The sequence below is a fragment of the Grammomys surdaster genome, unplaced genomic scaffold (genome assembly GCF_004785775.1).
Source record: "Grammomys surdaster isolate TR1022 unplaced genomic scaffold, NIH_TR_1.0 125996, whole genome shotgun sequence".
NCBI lineage: Eukaryota > Metazoa > Chordata > Mammalia > Rodentia > Muridae > Grammomys > Grammomys surdaster.
In genome coordinates this window covers 2,358,421-2,382,515 of record NW_021620812.1, presented here as the reverse complement: position 1 = coordinate 2,382,515, position 24,095 = coordinate 2,358,421, and the positions used below count along the sequence as shown (strand labels likewise).

At 38.5% G+C, this 24,095-nt stretch overlaps 1 protein-coding gene across 3 annotated transcripts in view; it reads right to left on the bottom strand.

Annotated features, from left to right (window-relative positions):
* Zzz3 (zinc finger ZZ-type containing 3) overlaps window positions 1-15,351 on the bottom strand; it is a 41,574-nt gene extending 26,223 nt beyond the window's left edge. For 2 of the 3 annotated variants that reach the window (XM_028754287.1, XM_028754288.1), the window contains exons 1-3: window positions 15,225-15,351; window positions 12,547-12,702; window positions 6,584-8,139 (exon numbers count right to left, since the gene is read on the bottom strand). In XM_028754287.1, coding sequence (XP_028610120.1) covers window positions 6,584-8,109 — 1,526 coding nt within the window. In that variant the 5' untranslated portion in view covers window positions 8,110-8,139; window positions 12,547-12,702; window positions 15,225-15,351. The remainder of the gene's footprint in view (window positions 1-6,583; window positions 8,140-12,546; window positions 12,703-15,224) is intronic. The other variant, XM_028754290.1, reaches the window with a different exon arrangement.
* Window positions 15,352-24,095: the final 8,744 nt, after the last annotated feature.

The following is a 24,095-nucleotide window of genomic DNA, read 5'->3' as shown; positions in this document are numbered from 1 at the left end:
GTACTATTTTGAAAGCCTACACACAAAACTCAAGACTAAAAATATTTTAAAATTATGTATAACATTTTGATAATAAAAATTTTATCTCAAAACACACCAACTCTGGATGTTTTTATTCTCACTTTTTATACTTCAATTATAAAAATATTAGTTTGACAACTCAAATACACAACTCTACCAATACTTCTCACCATATGTAAGTTTAATAAGCTGTAAACGGTTATGCATGCAGCTCAGTCACTTTCTTTTTCAAACTTAAAATCCAGATCGTTTTCACAGTCAGTCTGGTAGCTGAGAGCTCTGCTCAGTGGTAGATCCTTGCCTAGCATCCATAAAAACCTAGGATGAATTTTCAGCACTGAAAAAATAAAGATTTTATTACCAGAAGTATGTCAATTGTTCTAACATCTTCAAAACAGGTTAAGGGCTTGAAAATTCTCCTAAGTTGAAGGACATGTTTCTCAAAAAACATGTGGTCTATTATATACAATTACAGCAGTTATCACTCACTACAATAGAGCACACAGTGTCGGGTCAGTCTTGACAAGAGAAAGACCTCTCAGAGAAAATGCTCTTAACTAAGAGGGCTCCCCCTTGTTGACAGAGGACACTAACCAGGGAAATCAGCCTCAGACAAACCAGAGCATGTAGGTGGGCACATGAGAAGGCATCCTTCACACATACCCATCATTTCCACATTGTAACACAATGCCAACATCCACACAGTTCAGCTCAAGAAATGAGGGAATTAAACTAAGTATTTACAATTGTATGTTGGGCTGCACTCCCAGCAATCCTAGAGCACATGACCCGCATGCACCATGAGTTAAACATTCTTGGTTGAATGGAGGCATACTCAGTAAAGATGTGCCACACATATTTTTAACTTCAGCACTCAGGGGGCCAAAGCAGGCAGATCTCTCTGAGTCTAAGACCAGCTTGGGCTACAGAGTGAGATCCAGGACAGCCAGGCCACACATCCCTCTGCCCCAAAAACCAATTTTGGAAATTGGGCTGAGATAATTTTGAGCAGATAAAGGCATTTGCCACCAAACCTGACACTGTGGGAGAACAACAGCACCTCTAAGTTGTCCTCTGACCTCTACAGGCTGCTGCTCCTCTCCCACTAAATAAAATGTTAACAGAAAAAAAATTCCATTTAATTGGGCTAGCACTAGAGTAATAAGGGACAGATAGTAAAGGGAAGTGCTTTAAATGAACAGGTATTACCTAAAGCATGCCTTCATCACAAGAAAAGTTTAGTTAGTTAGTTGGGAACGTGTACTACAGACAGCAACCATTTCAGGTGACCCAGAAGAGCTGACACCGACTGATGCTCACAGAGCTCACCCCACGCTGGCAGATGAGGTGAAAGCAGCTGCCTTTCTTCTAGACACTGCGAAGTTACCTGAGAGATGCTGAGAATGGCTGGGAAGCAGTGATAAACTCATTCTCACATATGGTTTGCTCTGTTTTCTGTGCAGCAATGGAAATAGTCTGGAGGAATACAATAGTCTAAGCTCAGCTCCACACTTAAATCCACTACTAAATAGGCTAACATATTTCTAAGCCACAGTAGCTAATGAGAAACCCAGAGGAGGAAAAGAAAGGTCAGTAATTAAGACTGAGTAGTATCAAAACCAAGGTGCAATGCAAAGAGAAAGTACATTCAGAGGACAATATACTGGCTACAATTATACAGGTGATGTATCAGCTCTTATGGTGTCTGCTGGACCTCCCACCAGGATGGAAACGGGCATGCTCTTCCTGTCTGGTACAATCAACGACACTGCCTTTGTAAGGAACTTAACTTGAGTCTACACTTGAATGAGATACCATTTAAAACATGCAAATCTTATCTACTTATAACTTCAGAAAGCTCTACGAAATGCACGCTCTACTTGTACCTTGGCTCCTCCCATAACTGTGGCTGCTCTGGGGTGTATTCGGCTACTTCAGGAGACACTGGGGACCTGGCCATGAGGAAGATGGCTAATGAACCCAGTGAGGGAAAGGTTTGTGTTCTACAGAACAGAGTTAACTGTTGTTGACCAAATCAGGACATACTTCAAACCAAGAGGCATGATATCCTCAACACTGAGAGTTGATGGATGTAACCATTCTCTTAATCTGACCCTTACATAATGCATACATTTTTGAGTATCACACTAAATTTGTAAAATTCATAATCAAGTGTTAATCAGAAGGAAAAAGACACTTCATTTTAACTACAACCAGTTTATCTCATTTCATAACCTCGTTACCAATAAACTGTAACCATGAAACTTTCCTTCAAAGAATATATGCTATGTATTTTAAGAACCTGATAGTACACTACAGAACTAAACCAGAACGATAACATAGGAAATGTAAAAAATAGCAAAATAAAGGTGAATCAAAAAATTCTAACTTAAATGGCTAAAAGTATTAGGGAAAACAACTGTGAGATAGTCCAGTTAATTTTTAAAAAATTTTATTTCTCAAAACAGGGCTTCACTATGTAGCTCTGGCTGTTCTGTAACTATGTAGGCTGCCCGCAAACTCAAGAGATCTGCCTGTCTCTGCCTCCCAAGTGGTAGCACCAGCACATTCCACTAGTTAATTTTATTAAAAAAGATCTGGAGCTGGAGAAGTGGGTGAGAATGGGCACAAGCTGCTCTTCTAGTGGGTCTAAGTTTGGTTCCTAGTTTGCACATGGTGACTCAGAACTGTCTCTAACTCTGGTCTCAGGGAGGCCTGACTCCCTCTTACTATCTCCAGCAGCACTGGACACACATGATGCAAACATACATGTACACAAAGTATCCATATAGATAAAAAATAAGATAACTGAAGGCCATGTATTAGAAATTAGAGTACACTGGCACTGATATAAAGGAGGACATTCGCATGCCTTTCTAAACATAGTATACACTGGACACAGTCCACCAAAAGTCCTAAGCAGTAAGAAAAGGGACAAAAATCCAAAGATATTACACTATTTAATCTCAAAGTGTTACTTTTCAAACCTAGTACAGTTTTATGTCTTCTTGTATGGAACTTTCTCTTGCTCATCCTTGTGAACTTTATCTCAACCAGTGATCTAATTTTAACTCCTGCTCTATTCACTGCAATATCTAACAACATATTTCAAGTAATAGCTAACTTTATTCTTCAACTATAATTCCTATTATTCCAATGTTTCAATTTGCCTTTTTTTTATTTTAAATGTCAAAGAATATCAATAAAAAAATAATCTTCAGGGCAGGAGGTAAAAGTTTAATAGAGCCCAAATTCAACCCTCAGTATCTGAAATAGTGGTAATTAATATTTCTAAATAGTCAACCAGCAGGTAGAAGGGGTATCATTAAAGAGGAAATACCCCCAAGTGTACATCAAAATTAAGTCAAGCTGGGCATGACAGCACATGCCCTTAGTCCCAGCAGAGGCAGGTGGATTTCTGTGAGTTGAAGGCCAGCCTGGCCTACATAGTGATTTCCAAGACAGCCACGGATGCATAGTGACCCTGTCTTTTAAAAAAAAAAACTAAGGAAGGAAAGAAAGAAGGAAGGAAGGAAGGAAGGAAGGAAGAAAGGAAGAAAGGAAGAAAGGATAAGAAAAGAGTGAGCCAATGGTGGTGGCTTATGCCTTTAATCCCACAGCACCTGAGTGGCAGAGAGAGGTAGGTGGCTCTCTATAAATTCAAGGCCAGCCTTGTCTACACAGAGAGTTCCAGAACAGACAAGGCTACATACACAAAGAAACCCTGTCTCAAAATAAAAAGAAGGAAGGAGAAAAGAAAGAGGGGAAGGAGAGAGGAATGAAGCAATCATAATACAGCAGGAGGCTAAAGAAATGGCTCTGCAGCTAAAAGCAACTGATGCTCTTGCAAAGGAACCGTAAAGTGGCTCACACACAAACATGCAGGCACGTAAAGTGGCTCACACACAAACATGCAGGCAAAGTACTCATATATAAATTAAATTAAGTATCTAAAATAAACTTTCAAAATAAAATTAATCCAAGTGAAGGTCTGGAAAGATACCTCAGCAGTTAAGAACACTCACTGCTCTTGAAGAAGACCTGAGTTCAGTTTCTAGCACCCACATTAGCAGTCTTACAACCACTTATGAACATCATAAACTCATTCAGGCTCTCACAGATTCATACATCTTCAGAAGCATCTATTCACAGCCATGGCACAGTAACTGACACTGACTGACTCTTGTGATGGAGAAGTAGTAACTTTTTCAGAGCCCAGGTAACAGACAATGCAAAACTGAGATGTGTGCAAGAGGACAAACCAATGAGGGAAGTTCCTATCAGGAAGCCCCCTTACTCACTGAGCAAGTGTAGTTCTCTATTTGGGGAAAAAGTAAAAAGTATAATATGAGCCATAGCTAATTACCTCAAACACTTAAGACTCCTTTCTCTGTGCTGTCACCTAACGTGAGATGAACCAGGACTAAAGCTAGGACTCTTAAAGTACCTGCTCAACATCAGAGTGAGGGTCTTTTAAACAGATGGATAAATTAAAAGGACAAGGTGAAGGCTGCCAATTAAATCATTACTGCTAGCTTAGAGGAAAATTTTAACTAGAACAGGTAGAGTCAGCGCCTCCTAACTTAGCAGTATTATGGCAACCGCAGCGTTTTCTACTAAAACTGTGAGATGGGGTCTGTAGATATGTATTTGTGCACTATGGCGCCCGACTATAATAACCTACTTTAACTGGCATCAGGAAATATGACTTACTTCTTTCTGGAAGAGTATTCATAAATACTGTAGACAATGCTAAACTTCCAGTTTTAAAGGTCATGAGCTAGAGGTCTTTTCTAACATACCATGTGTGCCTCACACTTGCCAGGCTCTCAGTTCAGAAGAAATAAATCTAAAGAAATTCACATTTGTTTAAACTGGAGCTGGCCATGGTCACGCAAGCTCAAACTCCCACATTCTCAGAGAGCTAAAGCAGTAGAATCACTTGTGTTCACAATTCAACACCAACCTCGGTAACACAGGCATCCCCATTCCAAAACTAAGAAAGCAAAATATCATACTTTTTGAGGTTTTAATTATTCCTCTAAAACATACATCTTCCTTGTTCCTGCAAATAAAAACCTTAAAAAAAAAAAAGATTATGTATACATGGAAAACATTTGTTTTTGTTGATTTGTTTGGGTTTATTGGGTTTTCAAGACAGGGTTCCCTTATATGACCCAGGCTACCTTCTTGCCTTAGCCTCTCATGCTGAAACACTGTTGGTTTGGCACCATGCACCAGTTCATCTCAATTCTACCTGAAATTTTTCCTTTATGCGATTATGTTTTTCTGCCTCAAACTGATCTTAACTATATTAAACTCATAACCTAAAAACTGTAAAACATCAGGGAAAATTCTTTTGTAAATCACAGTATTAAAACACAATTTTAAAAGAACACAGAAAAAACCCTCTTTTTTTTCCAGAAAGGAGATGTATGATAAAAGGCCACAGTACTGCCAGATTAAAGTCCTGATCGATCTAATAAATGTGGCAAAAAGATAGTGTCCCATAGCCTTGATAGGACACTTGATCAAGCATCTATCACAAAAGACATTAGAAATATTTCTCAAATCCAACTATTTTTGAACAACTAATATAATCTGACTTTATGATAGTAGCTGAAAAGCTGACCTACGAGAGGAATTGTCACTGTTATTCATTAAGATGGTTTTGATGAGCCAGGCATTAGTGGTACACAGCTCTATTCCCAGCACTCAGGAGCAGAGGTCAGTACATCTCTGCATTCAAGGCCAGCCTGGACTATAGAGTGAGTCCTAGAACAGCCAAGGCTACACAGAGAAACCCTGTCTCAAAAAACAAAGAGTTTTGATGAACACTTTATACAGGTCCTTCATGAATTATTTAGACAGCTCTGATTCATTTGTGTTACTCTCTCGAACACTTTAAAGTAAGTGAGGAAAATTGTGGACAATTTTGGACACAGAATTATTTGCAGTAAGAACCTTTGTAATAAGGGCTTAGAAAACAACAGTACTAATTAGAGTTATGTCAAATATCACTATCACAATGTTAACAGCACTATCTATATCTCTACGCTGCCAAGATAATGGATCAAACACATTCTTAAATCAAAAAACGCAACGGGGACTGAAGTATATGCTAGGTTCCCAGCAGCTGGATGCCAGCTCCATGCTCATCACTGATTTTACCCATACTGGAAAGGCAGGCATGACACAGCCCTCCAAGTAGAAGGCAGAGTGAGCTGCAAGGGACGACTCAGCACTGAAAGCCCTAGTGTCACCACCACTCCCATTTACACTGATCTCTCTGCGACACCAGCCATGCTTCCATCAGTCCTTCCTCATTTAGACACGTGGGACACCAGCACTAGAAAATTTCAACTACCAGTAATGAAGTTCAACGTCAAAACATCAAGTCTCTTAGCTTAAGTTAAAAAATGTATGTTAAATCTGAACTTATTGCTAAAGTATTAATGTCATCTGTAATAAAAGCATTAAGTACAGACATTTATTAACAAATACTGAAACCCTGGGAAGTGATAAGCAAAGCAGAACTCATGGTTACCATAGTTACACATACTCTTTGTTGTGTTTCAGTGCCACATGATCTGATTCAAAGTAATAAACATCAGGGTCATCATCTTCCTCTTCGGCAGTGTGCTGACTGGCACTCTCTTTGGCAGATGGCAAATGTCCAATATTCATTCTGGCCTCTGAGGGTGGCTTACTTAGTCCTTCACTTCCATAGTTTTCAGAGTCACAACACGGAACCTTTTCATCTTGAGAAATTTCGACAGGATTTGTGGGAGACTCACTTACATTATCACTACCGGTTGTGTCTGTTTCATTGGGACTGAGATTATTCTCCTCAAATTGTCCATTTTCTCTGTAAGGAGATGTGTTTTTAGTGGGACTACCTCTGGTCAGGGCTGCCCTTCGAGGTGAAGTTCTCAGGGTGTATCGATGTTCTTGAGGTTCTGATAAAGATGTCATCTGAGCTGAAACACAGTCTAGCCTAGAGGACAGTTCTGGCTCTCCAGAGACTGGCATTCGTTCAGAACTCGTGTCCAGAGGGTTACTGCTGTTCTCATTACACTGCTCTTTGGAGGCACTGCTATCTCCCACCACATCTACTTCTTCCTCAGAATCTCTTAAGGATGACTGAATTTCAGAAACAGGGCCTGAAACTGACTCAGCAGTCAGCTGATTCCGACGTTCCACAGGCAGGCAGGCAGTTACTAGTTTGTGGTCCTCCAACTTGACCTGCACATCTGACTTTGTGCAAGGCACGAAATGGTCTATACAACTGTCCTCCTTCCTACTATCACAGAACACTGAAGTCTGGCTTTCCGAATCCCCATCTCCAGCTACTGATTCTTCCTGCAGCACACAGGAACCAGGGTTATTTTGTTTAGTGTTCCCGTCAGGCTGACAGTCATCACAGTTTATAACAGCTGAGTCACTGTCATCAACACCATTGACAGTCAAATAGCCTGTGATTTCTTCTACTACTGCAGCATTAAGTGTCCCTTCCTCACTGACATTCACCTTTTTAACTTCCCTTTTCTCACAATCATCCAATATAAGACATCGACAAGCTCGGTTAGCCCCTTCAAAGTCTGCATCATGGTCCACTACTGTCCTCCTGTCTTCTACTGGCTCCTTGTCTGGTTTTACAGGCGAATCTTCTTCTGAACTGTTTGTGGCTTCAGCTCTAAGACAGCGTTTAATGTTCTTTAAGACTGGCAGTGCTGGCTCTGTCTGCCTTCTCTCACAACTCTCTAGGGCCTGCCTTTCTAGGTCATCCTTTTCTGAAGAAGAAAGTCTTCTTTTCCTAGGGCTTACCCATGATTCTCGAGCACTCTGCTGTTTTACATCACAAGTTCTTCCGTTATTATTGCTTTTCTGAATTGGCAGAGGCTCTGGTCTCTTCTTTGGTGATCTTGATCGTACTTGAGAATGAGAAGAGATTTCTTCTGGGTGAGCAATGCTACGATTCCTTAAAGTTCTACCACAAAAAGATTCATCCAAGCCGTTTAACCCCACTGTTGATCTTGTAACACGAGTAGATCGGGAAGCAGCCATACTATGGCAAGTCCCTACCATACGGTCATCATGATCCACTCATTGGGAAACCTTCAAAAATGTAAACAAAATAATGAGAAAAAGGTAATAGTTAATATATCTAAAACAAAAGCATAATGTTGTAACTTTTTATCCAAGTATAGCCATTATCAATAAATAATGGGATAAAGGTTATTTTATTAAAGTTTCCAATAATGATGTTAGTAATAGCTAACAAATACCATTTAATATGTTCTGGGATGCCATGTATATGTTTAACATACCTTTACTCCCTGAAGACAACTCAGACAGGTCTATTGTACCTAAGTTACAATTGAGGAGACTGAGGCACAGTGTACTGACAGACATAAAGTCAGCTCAGACAGAACTCTGAAGACCATGTTCACTGTTTCTTTGCCTCTCAGAATAGTGCAAAGTACCCAGAAGTGATCATAACTGTTTCATTTTGGTTATTAAAGTAATACTCTTGAAGTTACAGACCATCTATCTTCCAGAAGCCATTCCAGTCAGTCTTAAGGTTTCTACTAAAGTGTTTTTTTTTTTCAGGTTAATTAAGTGCCTTAATAATGAGGTAGTAAGGGTACTTTTGAGATATTGCTATGAATTTCTGTAATTATATAGTGGACAGAAGTCATAACAGTAGCTTGCACTGGCTAACACCACAGCAAAGCAAAGCTGCCATCTCTAGAGAAAAGCATGTCACTACTTGAAGGTATCCTGAGAACAGAAAGCAGTAGCTGTCCTCAAAAGGAAATAGTCATTTCAGAAACAGGGAATATTAGTTGACATATATAACACTTGTGTGCATTTTTACACATACATGCACATACTCTTTCTTGCTGTAAATTTCTGTGTATAGTGTAGGATAGCTTGAACTCATTGTTTGGGAGATAAACGGGTTGTTTTTAGTAAGGATGCTTAACTTTATAAGCTGGAGTAAGTCCTCATTGATCCACCTGGGTAAACTCTGAAAGAGTTAATATTTTCCAGAACTTCATGTTATCAAGAAGAACAAAGGCATCATTATTCCAAGTCCCACCCATTTGGTTTTCTTAGATATTTTGCCACTTCATTGCTTAATTTCAAGTGGAGCACAGAATGGCTAAATGCCAATAATGGCTATAATGTAACTTCACCATGTCCCTCACACAGAATCCTTTTAATGCCATTTTATTTCCTCCCCATGCAAATCAAGTCCGTTCCCTTCAAGGCCTCAACTACAAATACCTAATACTGGAGAAGGTGGAACTACAGATGACCACAGCAACATGTTACACAAGGAACCACTAAGGAAAAGCACTTCCCTGTTCCTGCTGCTGACCTGCTGACAATGAGTTAAGAAAATACTCTGTGAAATGTGTTAAGTTGGTTGAATTTAGCTTCATTTCAAAGCAGGGCATACTTCAAAATCTGTAGCTACAGCACATTTACTTGTTCTAGAGAATCTCATGGAAATCAAGTTAACAGTAAGTATAGTATACACAGCATCAGGAGAGAGACAGTGCCTCACCTCACAGGAACTTCACTGTCTGACCACTCACAGCAGGAACGTGTCTCATTTACCTTTGTAACATCATGTCATCAAGGAGAGTCCTACTCTACTCACAGGTAATACATACTGATAGCCCCATCAATTTCCACTTTTAATTACAATAAATTAAGCTTCAAATGTGTTAAAATTGAAAACAGTTAAAAGCAATTTATTTAGCTGATGTACCAAAATCTGGACCTCTCAATGTTGAAGGTGATATACTAAATATCTGTGTAAGTATGAATCTAAAACTAAAATTAATTTTATAAACAAACTATAAAATAAAATACAAATTTAATAAGCTTCATAATTTGTGGTTGAAAAATACTGGAAACTCATTGAATTTTGTTTTTTAATGAATGATGCCAATTAAAGGCATATAAACCTCTTACATGATGTGGAAATCTGAACAAGGAGCAAAGTCTCTTCCTCTGGAATCCAACTTCCAGAGAAGAGACTATTAAATCAGGTATCTGTCATTAATACTGGGAATTAACAAAGACATACACATGTGTAGGTACACACAAATATGAATGCAAATCTCTATCAAATACCACCTATGAATACCTACACTTTTCTTCATGATTTCAGTTATAAAATGAAAACATTGATTAGTATCAAAGATCAAGCCCTTTCCATGTCTTTGTTCCCTAAAAAGGTTTTAGTTCTTTGCAACAATTACAATAAAGCCCAACTACTGGTCTGTGATTACCAAGAAGCTGTCTTGGGAGAGGACCAATAAACTGTAAAAATGCTAGAATAAACAATAATTTTGGAGACCAACAAGAGCTCATTTTACAGCAAGTATTACCTGGTTCTTTAAACTGTTGTAACTCAAGTATAGCTTGAGAGTCCACATTAGAAGCATGTCTTGAAGCTTGCTAGAAACCCAGACCTGGGTTTGGTACTTAGAACAGAAAGGGGGAAAGCCAAGAAAAAAGAAAGACCTGCAGAATGTCAAGCCCTCTCCAGCCAACTCATACATGTTGCGTATGAGAGACACAGAGATCAATGCCTTGGGGCATATTCTAACATATAATTCAATTATCAGGTTGCAAGCCTAATTAGACATAAAATTCTCTTTAATATTTTACCCGATAGCGATGATCTAAACAAAACATTAAAAATAAGGCCATGATCATTTTGGCTAAAGAAGTATCAAACAACAGACTGTAAATTTATCCTGGATTGAATTAACGTTATATACACTTTACCTAAGTATATCTACATTATCCCAACCAAATTTCAATACTGTTTTGCCAAGCTTGTTTATTTAGCAAAGTAGTACAGACTAAAGCTGTACTTTTCCTTATTCTGCCTAAATACAGTCACTAAAGAATCTGGTGAAGAGGTTTGGACATATAATTATATTCTAGTCAAACAGGAAGTAGTTAAGGAACTAGAAGTGAACCCATCTGCCAACTAGCTCAGGAACACCCTTGCTAATCAACTAAAGTAAGAGACAGCTGGTGAAAGTCCTAGCCACACATACTTGGTAACAGAAATTGTATTACTATAGTTTTAGAATGAAGGGAAACCATGAGTTAAACCATGAATTAACACTTTCATGTGGGCAAAACCCAACTACTAATAAAAACAAAATCTATCCTATGTTACCCACCTACTGATGAGCTGCAGTGTTCTGCAGAGAACAGGAAGAGTATGATTCTTCACTGGAATACAGCACTTTGTCCTGTGTTCCCCCATCCTCCTAAGTCCCCAACTACTGAAGAGACAGAAAAGGGCCAGCCAACCAACTTTTTTAGCCTGTCCACACTGAGTCCCAAACCTCCCCTAAATCCACAAATCCTCTTATCTGACATCCACTGAACTACTTTTCCCCAAAATTGAATCTACTTTTATAAAAACTATTAAATTCTAAAACATCATTAGCTCTTTCAGATCATAAACCTCTAGTCTCTGTGACTATACCCACATAACTGGATCAGAACCAAAAGAAACAGGACAGACTAAACAAGATCATCATTATTATTTTGGATTTTTAAGACAGGGTCTCACTATGTAGCTCTGGCTGTCTAGGCCAGGCTGGCCTCATGCTTAGAGAGATTTGCCTGCCTCTGCCTCCCTCTGGGAAGCAGACAACACCATGCACAACCAACACCAATATGATTATCATATTTTATTAAGTGAACAACTTATAGAAAACTGGTCACAATACCTGTGTATTTTCAGGTACAAAAGCCAAAGTTAAAAAAAAAAAATGAGGAAGAGCGAGTGAGAAGTGTTGCCAATATGACTTTCCTGTCCATCTACAGCATAGGCTGTGCTCAGGTGTTGCTTATCACACAGGTCTGTTGTGGTTTTTGAGACAGAATCTTGCTATTCAGCACTGGATAGCCTGGAACATTCTATATTGCCCAGAGTAGCCTTAAAAACTTAAAACTCTTAAAAGACAAGTCAGCTGTACAATTCTCACTCTGTTGTAGCCAAACAACGCCTGTGACCATAACCACTCAACTCATTGAAGGCCAATAATAATAACTGCTTGCCAGTTTGGAAATTCTACTACACAAGTATATATATATAACTGAATCTCCATTGTCATCAAGACAGAAACAATAGATGGTTGACAGGATGATAGACGTATAGGTAGGCAGACAGAGAGAGTAATTTGAATGAATATACACATTTGAGACAACCAAGAAGACAAAACATTTCACACTGCTCCTTAAATATGTACATTTCTTTTTTTAAAAAAAAATATGTACATTTCAAAGGCAGGCTTACTGGTCTCTCAGGATTCCAAAGTCATTTCATTTATCTCTTTTTTGGGAAATAAAAAAGGGAAAATACTTAATCTTCAGTCCTTTCCCTAAAGAAAGGTTGACGGAAAATAACATATCTCCTCCCACCAAAATAAAATCATGCTACAGTTGTCTTCTCTACTGCAAAACTGAATAACTTACCTGTACAACCAAAGATCTATCATTGTGGAAATATCATTTCTTTTCCTTATATATCCTGAAGGAGATGGAATTATGATCTACAATTGAGTTTAAGCTTCGGGCTTTCAGACTCTCAGCTTCAGCCTTGGAGAACACTAGAACCTCTTAAACGACTCTCTTTAAAATAAAATGATAAAAAAAAAGGTATTAAATAAGGAAATTAACATATGCTAACAATTTGTTTTGAGTATAAAAGTACACAGAGGCTGCAGTGTCTTTAAGTAATGATTTGGTGCTTCAGGATGAGCAACCCCAGGAGGCACTAAGCAACTAGGCAGAACTTGAAGAAGCCAACTAGAACAGTGTAGTAGCAAATCCTTACAGACAACTCCATTAGTACCTTGAGTAAAGCATGGCTCAGCTCTTTCCTACAATTCATTCTAAGGTTGTTTTTTTTTTTTCCTTTTCCCCTCCTCTTAAAGATGACCTAAAGGATTTCTAGAAGATTTCCTAGATTTAGGATTGAGTATAAGAACCAGGATCTAAACCAGTGGTTCTCAACTTTCCTAATACTGTGTGTGACCCTTTAATGCAGTCCCTCATGTTGTGGTGATCTCCAACCATAAAATCATTTTCACCACTATTTCATAACTGTAATTTTTCTACTGTTATGAGTCATAATGTAAATATCTGATCTCCAACCCCTAAAGAGGTCCAGACCCAAAGTTGAAAGCTGCTCAAAAACAATAAAAACCATTAGGTAACTATACAGCCTGCAGTCTTCTGTACCATACACAGCACACGTAATATTCACTAACATGCTCCAAGACTCAGCTACTAAAGGAAGCTTCTGTTACTTTTTGCCATTTTCTTTTTTTGTTGTTGGTTTTTTTGTTTTGTTTTGGAAACAAGGTCTCCCTACATAGCCATGGCTGTCCTGGAATGAGATGTGTAGACTAAACTGCCCTTACACTCGAGACCTTTCTGCCTTTGCCTCCAAGTACTGGGATTCTCAGGGCCACCACCCCGGCCATACAGACTATCAACGAGAAGAAAAAAAATCAAAGAGTTTTCGGAGTTGAATACTCAGTCTGGTATTTTAATTAAGTCAATACATTGCAATTCTTGGCATATCATATTTAACTGCAGTTTTACTAGTATGTTATGGTATCTTTTTCAGAGACTATATGCTCTAGCTAATTAGGTTATTAGTAGGAGTGCCCATCCGCAAATAACATTACTAGAAAAAAGACGAGTAGATGTTTATGACTAATCTTGCCACTCTAACTATTAAACCAGGTACTTTTAAATGGGTACTATTTTAAGTGAAGTATTATAATTAAGGACTGATACCATTATCAAACCTTGTAAATCAGGGTTCTACCTAGTAAAAAAATAAAGAGATTACTGTTAAAGGTGATGTACTAGTCTATGTAATTATAGCCAACAGAATCTATAAGTATTATGATTATTCAGTGCCTATTATAATTATTTAATGTACATAATAAGCTCTACATTAACTGTAAATGCTATATTTTGTTGGTTTATGTTTGTCTGTTTTTTGTTTTTTTGTTTTTTTTGGGAGGGATGAGGGTGGGAATGACATCATCTCACTATATAGCTCAGGCTAACCAAACTCACAGAAATCCACCTGCCTCTGACTCCTGAGTGTTGAGATTAATGGTGTGAACCAGCATGCCCAGTTTTTCGAGATAGGGTTTCTAGTAGCCCAGGCAGCCTCAAACTTCCCCCATGTTGCTGAATTTGAAGTCCCAAGCACTGGGGTTATAGGTGTACACAAATAATCATGCCTGTTGGGTTCTTTTTTTTTTTTTTTTTTGGTGGTGGTGGTGGTGGTTTTCAAACAGGGCCTCTCTACAGAGCCTGTTTATCCTGGAATTCACTACATAGACTTGGCTGGCCTCTAACTCACAAAAGTTCACCTCATTCTGCCTTCACTGTGCTGGAATTAAAGACATGCACCACCATACTTAAAGTAGATTTTACTCTTTCTTCTCAAACTTGCATTCTCATTCTAATGCCCTATAGAACTGTACTCTAGTATACACATTTACCTCTGAAAGTTCTTATTAATTTTCCTATTTACAATAAAAAAATTAAGTAGGAAGAAATTGCTTCTCAGGATAAGGTCTATGATCTACCAACTATAAATGAAACCTCTCCTTTTAAATCTTTACTTAATCATTTTCCTGTTTGTTTAAAGCTCTAAATTAACATGAAGAAGGGGACACAGGGAAAACATGATTCTACAGATAGTAAGCTGACTTGAAAATTCAGCCTCATACTGAAGACTCCAACCAGTAACTTCTCTGTTCTCCGCAGAAGTCCCTCACAAAGCAAAGCAGGACATGTGCTAGGAAGTGGTGGCCACCATCAGAAGCAGAGACTTTGTGAATATATGGAAGGACAGCACTCTAAAATTCTGGCCACAGTACCAGACATTTCTCAGGAGAAGGGTTCATTCTCGGGAGGAGAGAATCACCCACTGTATTTGCCAAATAAGAATATCTGTTACTGCTAATTTCACAAAAGAACCAGTATTTAAAGTTGAGTTCTACTAGCATTTAAACAGGCTCCACTGGACATATTTCTTAAAAGCCCGATACATTGAAAATAACCAAACTAGCCAATTACTTCTGCCTCACTTGGCCTTGGAGAATATCACACTCTTTTCTTACCTTTTGAAGTGTTTCGCCTAGTACTTAATTTCCAAGCATCTGTATTTATATGTCATCACTGTTAATGTCCATGTTACACTGAGACTTCAGGAATTATTTATACGGCTGTACTAGCACAACTTGTTATCTGTGAAGGGAAATCACAATATGGTCACTATGACTATGTTACTGTTTATAGATTTGTGGACAACAAAAATGCTTTAAGATACATATAGCACACTTCATTCTACTAAGTTTCATAATTTATGACATAACATGTAACCATGATACAACACCTTATCTTCAGAGGTGATTTGTTAACATTCTTACATGTATGACAGACACTACCCATGAGAAATATTCTCAATTGAAAATTTAAAATTTCTGCAAAGCAGAGAGCCTTAGATTGAAGACGTATCTCATTTACTAAGTCTACAATCAATCAGACACTAACAAGAAAGAGAGCAGTTTTTGGTGTTTCATGATGCTATTAAGGTATCAATACAATTCTTATAACTTTATAGGGGCAAGATGGCTGAGCAAGTAAAAAAAAAAAAAAAGTGAAGTGATGGGGCCTCAAAAATGGCTCTGCTGGTAACATGTTTACTGTACACAGGACTTAGTTCAAAATTCTCAGTGAGAATTTTGGTTTCTTTAAAAATCTGATATTATAGCCGGGCGGTGGTGGCATACGCCTTTAATCCCAGCACTTGGGAGGCAGAGGCAGGTGGATTTCTGAGTTCAAGGCCAGCCTGGTCTACAGAGTGAGTTCCAAGACAGCCAGGGCTACACAGAGAAACCCTGTCTCGAAAAAACAAAAAAAAAAAATCTGATATTATATAAGTATGATTTTTTTTTAATCCCAGGTGTGGGATAAAAGGCTGCTTCACAGCAGGTAATTATGATTTGTCTCATGCACTAGCATGATTTTTGCCCCTGAAGATAGTTTAATTCTAGGGTCTTTAAAATGGCAGAGACCTGAGAGGGCCTGAAGAGACTGCTGCTCCCTCTACTGCTCCTGGTTGCTATTGGACAAGAAGTTGGACTTGCCCCAAGGAGCTCAATACCCCTAATCAGCAGGAAGTAGCTTAAGGAGGATTAAGCCCCCTTTTTCCTCTAACCTTCTTTCTTTCTGACCTAGTGTTGGGGGAGAGGGGTGGAAGGAACTAGGGTAGAACAAGGGTACAAGAACTCAGTAAAAAGGAGACCTACACAGACTCCCAGGGGTACATTCCTGTAATCCTAAAGCTGGGAAGAGACGGGGAGAGGAACAGGTCTTAATGGCCTGCAAGCCTAACAAATTGGCAAGGCTCCAGGTTCAGTGAGTGACTCTACCTCAAAAAATAAGGTTGAAAAACAATTGAAGAAACCTCATGCTGACCCATACAGAAATGGGGAGGGGATGGCATATCATGAGTTCTTAAACATAACCGTAAAATTCTTCATAGGGGCTGAACAGGCCTATTCAATTTTGGCATTGTTCAGGCCAATAGTAAAGGGCCAATAGTAAAATCCTAGGTCTGATTTCCAGCATTATACACATACTCATACAAAATAAACATGAATGTCTGATCAATTATTCTCTTATAGTAATCTTACCATAGACTATACAGTACTAATCTATCAGAATAAGCAGAAAATTAATGACTCAAAATAAAGTGAAGCTAGGTGTATATTAGCTTCTAAATATAACTCCAACACTCAGGAGTCTAATTACAAACATACATCTCATCATCCTGGACAGTGAAATCTTGTCTCAAAATAACAAAAGGGCTGAGGATGGCTGGAGATATCGGACTTAGCATGTGAGGAGCCCCGAGGTCAAACCCAGCACCCCAAACCTAAAAAACACTTCTCAAACACAGCTGTGCAAATATTTCTTAAACATAAAGTCCTTAATGTTGGGCAGTGGTGGTGAACGCCTTTAATCCCAGCACTCAGGAGGCAGAGGCAGGCAGATTTCTGAGTCTGAGACTAGAAAACTGTCTCAAAAAACAAACAAACAAACAAACATTTTTAAAAACTATAGCTGCTGGTGATCACATAACTAAACGATACATTCCTGTGATCAGAAGGATGACAAAAACAACAAACAAGCAAACAAAAACTAAGTCACCAGGTTCAGTTGTGAGTTGTTGCTGCTTATCAGACAGAAGGATTGCTTGAATCCTGACAAATACTGTGTTTCAAAAGCAAAGTCTTAAGTGTCAATGCTTACTTCATCTATATCATAAAAGACGTCACGCCTGTACAATTCCTACACAGTAGGAGAGTAAAAAGCTATCTAAAAAAACATAGGTAACCATATACCTAGTTTGTGGATAAAAGAACTGTCAGACTAAGTGTAACGGCGCACCCCTGCAGTCTTAGCACTTGAGAGGCAGACAGGAGGTAAGAAGTTCAAGGTCATCCTCAGCTATAGCTAAGAGCCTGAGCTCCGTGAGAACTTGTTTTTAAAACTAGAGAAAAACGGATGGAAGTAAGCCAAATAATTTCCTAAAAATAAGGTAATTCAACTGATCCAAATGTTCATACCATCTTCCAGATGCTCTTTGTTTATTCACAGGCATCTCTAAGTTAGGCATTCCACACACAAAAAAAAAGCTGCATTAACTTCTAAAGCAGATAAAATACTTTTGAGTTACAACAAATACAACATTTTCATCTGAATTCTTTTATCTCAGTAACTACCATTTCTAGGCGCTTAAAGATAGCTATTTGTTTCTTAAATGAACAAAATAGAAACAAGCTATGTAAGCCCCGTTCTTAAAGCCTTATTTTATTCGACCCTTGCTACAAAGCTTTGGTTGTTTTCCTGTACTAATAAAATTCATGGGCTATTCAAGCATTCAACAGCAAATCTAAAAACTAATCTTCATTGCAAAGAATTCTCTTCTCTGCTACTTGCCACTGAACACTAGACTACTGTGCTCATTGGATTACAGGACCTCAGATTCATGACACACGAGAGCCCTTCAAAAAGACTACAGCAACTTTCCCTATTAAAATATCAGCTCTGGTCATAAAGCAAGGGGATAAGCACGAATACTATTAAAAACAAATTACAAAATCCAGCCTAAACTAACTTGAGTTGCAAGATCCTGCAATATTTTGTATTATTAAAGGCTTGGTGGGGGGAAAATCAAATAAAATGCCATACAATAGACTCACTTTTAATATATGATTCTCTATTTGTTCTAAGTAAAAATACTAAGTATGTGTTGTATAACATGATCTTTTTAAACAATCAATTGTAAACATCATTAAGATAATGATCAAAGATATAAGTACCTTTCCTAGGGATTCTTTCAGTTACTTCCTATTTAAAAAAATAAGAAAATTACTATTTGGTATAAAGCAAGACAAAAAAACAAAAACATAAACACATACACAAACAAACAAACAAAACAAACCCAGAAAGAACCCAAAAATCTATTCTCCCAGTTCCCTGGAATGTTCAAAACCACAAGTTAAGGTAGATGCCTTCTACAGGTCCAGATATATGGCTCAACAGAGAGAGAGAGATATCAGATTTGGCAGCAAATGGATGTTTTTCTGTCACTGATAGTCACTTTGCCTACATTCATTTCTTCATCTGTAAAATGGGACATAGCATTTGCCTCTACCTCAGGGAACTACTGTGAAGTCCAAAGAGATTATATCTGTGGAGTACTTTTGTGTATCTGCTTCTATTCCAGACCCTATCCATCAAGAAACACAGATTTAGTATGTCTAGACATTGGTATATGAAGCTTCATCCCACTTCAGGACGTCTCTCAATTCAGGACTGCTACTGGAATGACAGCCATACTTTACATGGTGTTCATAAGCATCCAACTGAGCATGTGCTATAAACATAAAGACTGTTAGCAGGCCTCACCTCACCTCACCACACCTCCATACAACATATCCCCACTCGCTTTATCTTTTTATAAACACAAAGGCTGTCTAAATTACATCCATAGAAATTCATGAAAGAAAGGGGACAACAAAAATCTTCATTTTATCAATACTTGGGGATTCCATCCTTTAAAAAACCTCAGAACTACCTTATTCCTCCTATATAGTTCTCAAATTGTTTCCCATTTCTGTAATACAGTCACCCACGACCACTTTCATCTATAGGCCTTCAACATCAATCAAGTGGATGGCTAGTGTTAAACTGTGAATTTCATCAATTCTAGAACCACCTGGGAGATAGGATGAGGTGTCTGTGGAGGTCATGAAGTGTTAACTGAAGTAGAACGGCTTGCCTCTGCAGATGGGAACACGGCATGGCTCAGGCTGTGTCAGAGCAGAGAAAGCAAGCTGAGCAACAGCATCCCTGCCTTCCCTGCTCTGTGTGACTGGAGACATGTCACCAGCTGCTGCAAACTCCTGATGCCTTAACTTCCCCACTACGATACATTTCTAACCTAGAATTATAAGCTAAAATAAACAAACCATTTCTTCCTAAAGTAGCTTTAGTCAGACTCTTTTTATCACAGCAACAGGAAAATTAAGACAACTGTTTTAAATCTCGTCCCACCGTAGTCTACAAAAAAACAAAACAGTCCTCATGAAATACGTATTTGACTACTTCATTCTCCTAAAACTGTTTGCAAATTTATTTTCTTTCATTGTGTGTATGTGTATCAGTATGGATATGAGCATGTGATTTCAGGTGCCCATGTAGGCCAAAACTGTGAGACTCCCTTAACACTGGAGTTGTAGTCTCAAACAAAAAACCTTCTGAGCCATGTCTCTTCCAAGGACTCTTACTCACCTCTGGTCACAAAGTAAATAGAGCAAAAATTGGCTGCTACCTGAAACTAGATTTTCTATTTAAATTGATTAGATAAACTAAAAATCTGATTTAAAAAAAGAAAGTATGGAAATTATTTTATACTTTACAAACAAGACAGACACAACAGGACAGTGATCAGTAAACAAAACTAACAATGCCTGCATCTGCCCTGGCCCTGTTGCAGAGCAGGGAAGTGACAGCAAGTACCATGGCTTTCCAGAGGTAAAACCATCAACAGAGTTTGGGGAGGCTGTGGTAGCTGGAGCCTCCAAGATAAAGCACCAAAGCAGAGAGCAATACAAATGAGGAACAAGAGTGTAGAAAACTACAAAGGTAGTCCTTCCACCTTGGGCTGAGAATAGGGCTAATCAGAAACTTCCCTGAGGAAGGGGCCTCATCTATTAAAGTTCTTGGGGCGAGGTATGCACACAGAATGAACACTTCCCCATGCCACGCCAAAGGCTACGGGAAGGGAGACAAAGAGACTGAAGCCTCATCTGTGCATTAAGTCCAGACTCTTCTCCCAAATTCCACTCCATACTTTTACATGAAGAGTTGGACATGAGAGTCATAGACCAAATTACTCTACATATGGACTACAAACAGCAGTAGAAAACGGTATGTGTCAAGTATTGACCAACTAACTTGGACTGCTAAGAGGAAAATAAAATACCAGAAAGTTGGGTAGCCAGTGAGAGATGACAGTATTCTCAACTTATAGTACTTCAGCCTTATTTTTAAGCTTCTGGAAGCCCTACATTTTCACCTTTGGAATAAAGATTAGTTTTTAAAACATACTTATAAAACAAACTAAGAAAATGAACAAATCAGATCATGAATATTGTTGTTTTTCTCCTAAATCCATCTCGTTCTCTGCCATTTCTACTTCCTAAATAACACTAGACATTTAACATCAAATTGGCTTCTGTCAAATTTTTAATTATATATAGGGTCATATATCACAAATACCAACATATTTTAATAGGGATACAAAATGTACCTGGCTTTTCCATCTCCACCTAATTCCAGTCTAAATCACTCCAGTAGTTAACTGTCAGTTTGCTTCTGTCCTGTAATAAAATACCCTGACAAAACAAACTGTTGGGTGTGTGTGTGTGTGTGTGTGTGTGTGTGTGTGTGCAGAAGGCGAACAGGATTTGCTTTAACTCCTAATTCCAGGTTGCAGTCCATCACAGTGGCAGAAGTCAGGGTAAGAGGAACTTGAACTAGTCAGATCTAGCCACAAGCAGAGAGAGAATGAGTACATGGATGATTACTTATGTCAGCTCAATTCTCTCCTCAGACAGCTCAGGATCCCCTACCTAGGGAATAAAGGCCATTCATTTTGAACAGACTTTCCTACAAGACAACCCCCCCCCCACCCAACAGTCATATCCATAAGACAATCTGATCAAAACTCTCTCTCATGGACAATCTCTTCTAGGTAGCTCTAGATTGTGTCAAGTTGAAAATTAAAGCTAACCACCCACTAACTAAATCGAGATTAAAAACACAAACCAGAGGATCTCAAACACAGCTAAGTGTCAGAATCATCTAATGAAGAAAAAATAGAGAAGTTTTGTGGTTCCACATGTGTGAAATTTAATCTAAGTGTAATATATTTTTGTAATTTTATAATTTCTAAATTTATATAAAGTACAGGCATGCATAAAGAAAAATGTGCAAAGCCACGTAAGGGGGCACATGCCTATAACCCTGGTCCTCAGGAGTCTGAGACAGAGTAATAAGGAGTTCAAGGCCAGTCTAGGTTATATAATGAGATCTTAGAAGTTGTTTAGGGTAGTAGGAACAAGCCCAAAAATAGGAAAAGGCATTTAAAAATGATGCCAATAAGGTTGAAATCTAGTGGGCGAAGAGTAAAATATCATTAAAATAAGGGTTCAGTTAGTCAGGCGCCAGACTAGGGAAGGCTTTCTAGGCTATGGTAGACATTAGTCTATATTTAACACATTTTACTTGTCAAATGTTATTTTGAAGGCTTATTTATTCTATTACAGAATTTTAAAGAACATAATATAATAAATACTTTTCAAAGATTGTACTGGCTGCTGTATGAATTGGAACTCACATCTAACAGGAAAGGAACAACACATATAATACTGAAGAAATAGCAAGTTTAGAAAAAATGGCACGATTCAATATATTTTTGGTAATGATTCAATCTATCAGTCATTGATAGCTATTCAACAAATATTAACTGGGACCAACTGTATTCTCTGCAGTGTTTTGGGCTTTGCAAATGTAAAAGGCAAAACTATCTCATGCTTTCACAGCGCTTTACATCATATACGCAAACAAGTTCTATATGATCAGATACTTCTGTTAGACACTGTGTATGGTATAATGTCACAAACTGAATACAAATGTGTTGTTCTTGTTTGAGACAGGAACTCTCTACAGCGAACAACAATATAGCAAGAAACAACTGAAGAATAATATACTAAGGAAGTACCCATGCAACCATGCAGAGTTTGCTGGGCCACAGTAAGAACTGGGGACACTGGGAGACTTCTGATTAAGAGAACAGTAACAGGGTTCCACATTATAAAGTGATCATTCAGACTGTGATATGAAAAACAAACTGTACACATCAAAGAGTAGAAAAAAGTAGAAGGTGGCTTTAGAAGGTCACTACTGCCAGAGGAGAAATAATGGCCAAGTTTTCAGTGGGAGAAGCAAGAAATAACACACTTCAATTTATATTTCAAAAGCAATCCTAATAGAACTAACTAAAGCACTGAGTACGTTAAGAGCAAATCCAAGACTGTAAACTAACTATCCTGCCTGGGCAGTGAGTGTTCTTTCAGGGCCTGCTCTTACAACTCTCCCCTAAGTCTAAATGACAGCTTTGCATTTCCCTCCTGAACTTTAGGTCCATATAGCAAACTGCCAGTATCAACACAAACCTCCAAAAGTACCACCTTCCTTTCCAGTTCTAATACCTACTTGGTCCCATTTTCATAAGTATGTGAATATTTGGCATTACAAAACACCCTCTATTTCATACTAAGCCCCTAGGATGTAACCATTTGGGAGAATGGCTGACTTTCTATACATGTGTGAGTGAGCACTAACATGCCACAGTGTCTGCTTCCACATGGATTCTAGGGATTAAACTAAAATGTCAACCTTGGAAACAGCCTGTTGGCTAACCCATCTTGCCAGCCCAAAGTAACTTTAACTCATTTTTCCTGCCAGCCAAACTCCTCAACACTATAGTCAAGCTAACTTTACACGTTAGGTGACGTGCACTTCATTATGACATATGTCACAAAGTGCACGACTTTTCCAGTTTGAGACAGGGTCTCCCTAGGTAAACCAGGCTGTCATCAAACTTACTCTTCTTTCTTGATCTCCTGAACAGTAGGGTTACAGGCATGTTCCACCATGCCCAGCTTCTGAAGAAAACAATCAAATTTCCTTTCTTTCAAAGATCAGTTCTCCTGAGCTAAACCTTCTTCAGGCTATCAATGAGTTTGTCACCATCTTTTTTTGTATTTCTCAAGTGTCTTTAGGCTCCTCGGAGAGGGGTTTACCTTTAAACACACTTAGACTGTTAGTGAGAATGTGAAGAGTCTTTCACATTCTTTTAATTGTATTAAAAGGACTTGTGGCTGTTTCTACCAACATCTATGTGAGCCTGCACTGGTCCAACAGCTTCAGACCTCTTCTCCACAACAGTAAAGTCTGTGTAGCTAATGACATCAGCACTTGGAGCTCTTGGAAGCTGAGACAAGGCCTGTTCTAAGGGTCCTTTTCCCGCTCACCACTGCCAATTTACCAGCCAACGTCGCCAACCTCAAGTAAACTATCCTCAGCTCTCCAGGCTTTTACTATTTCTCACTCCAATTTATCCTGGATGGGTTATTTCTGTAGTTTTCTCTATATTAAATAAATGCTTTATCTAGACAAATCTCATTCTACTCTTTTTCTATTTCATAATAACAAATATTACTTTTTCCTGCCAGTTGAGATGCCTCAGCAGAAAAAGGTGCTTGCCTGCATTCCATCTACCGGCAGGGGGAAACTAGCTGTCCTGTGACTTACACACACAAACTGTCTCACCCACTATACTCTCATAAAAT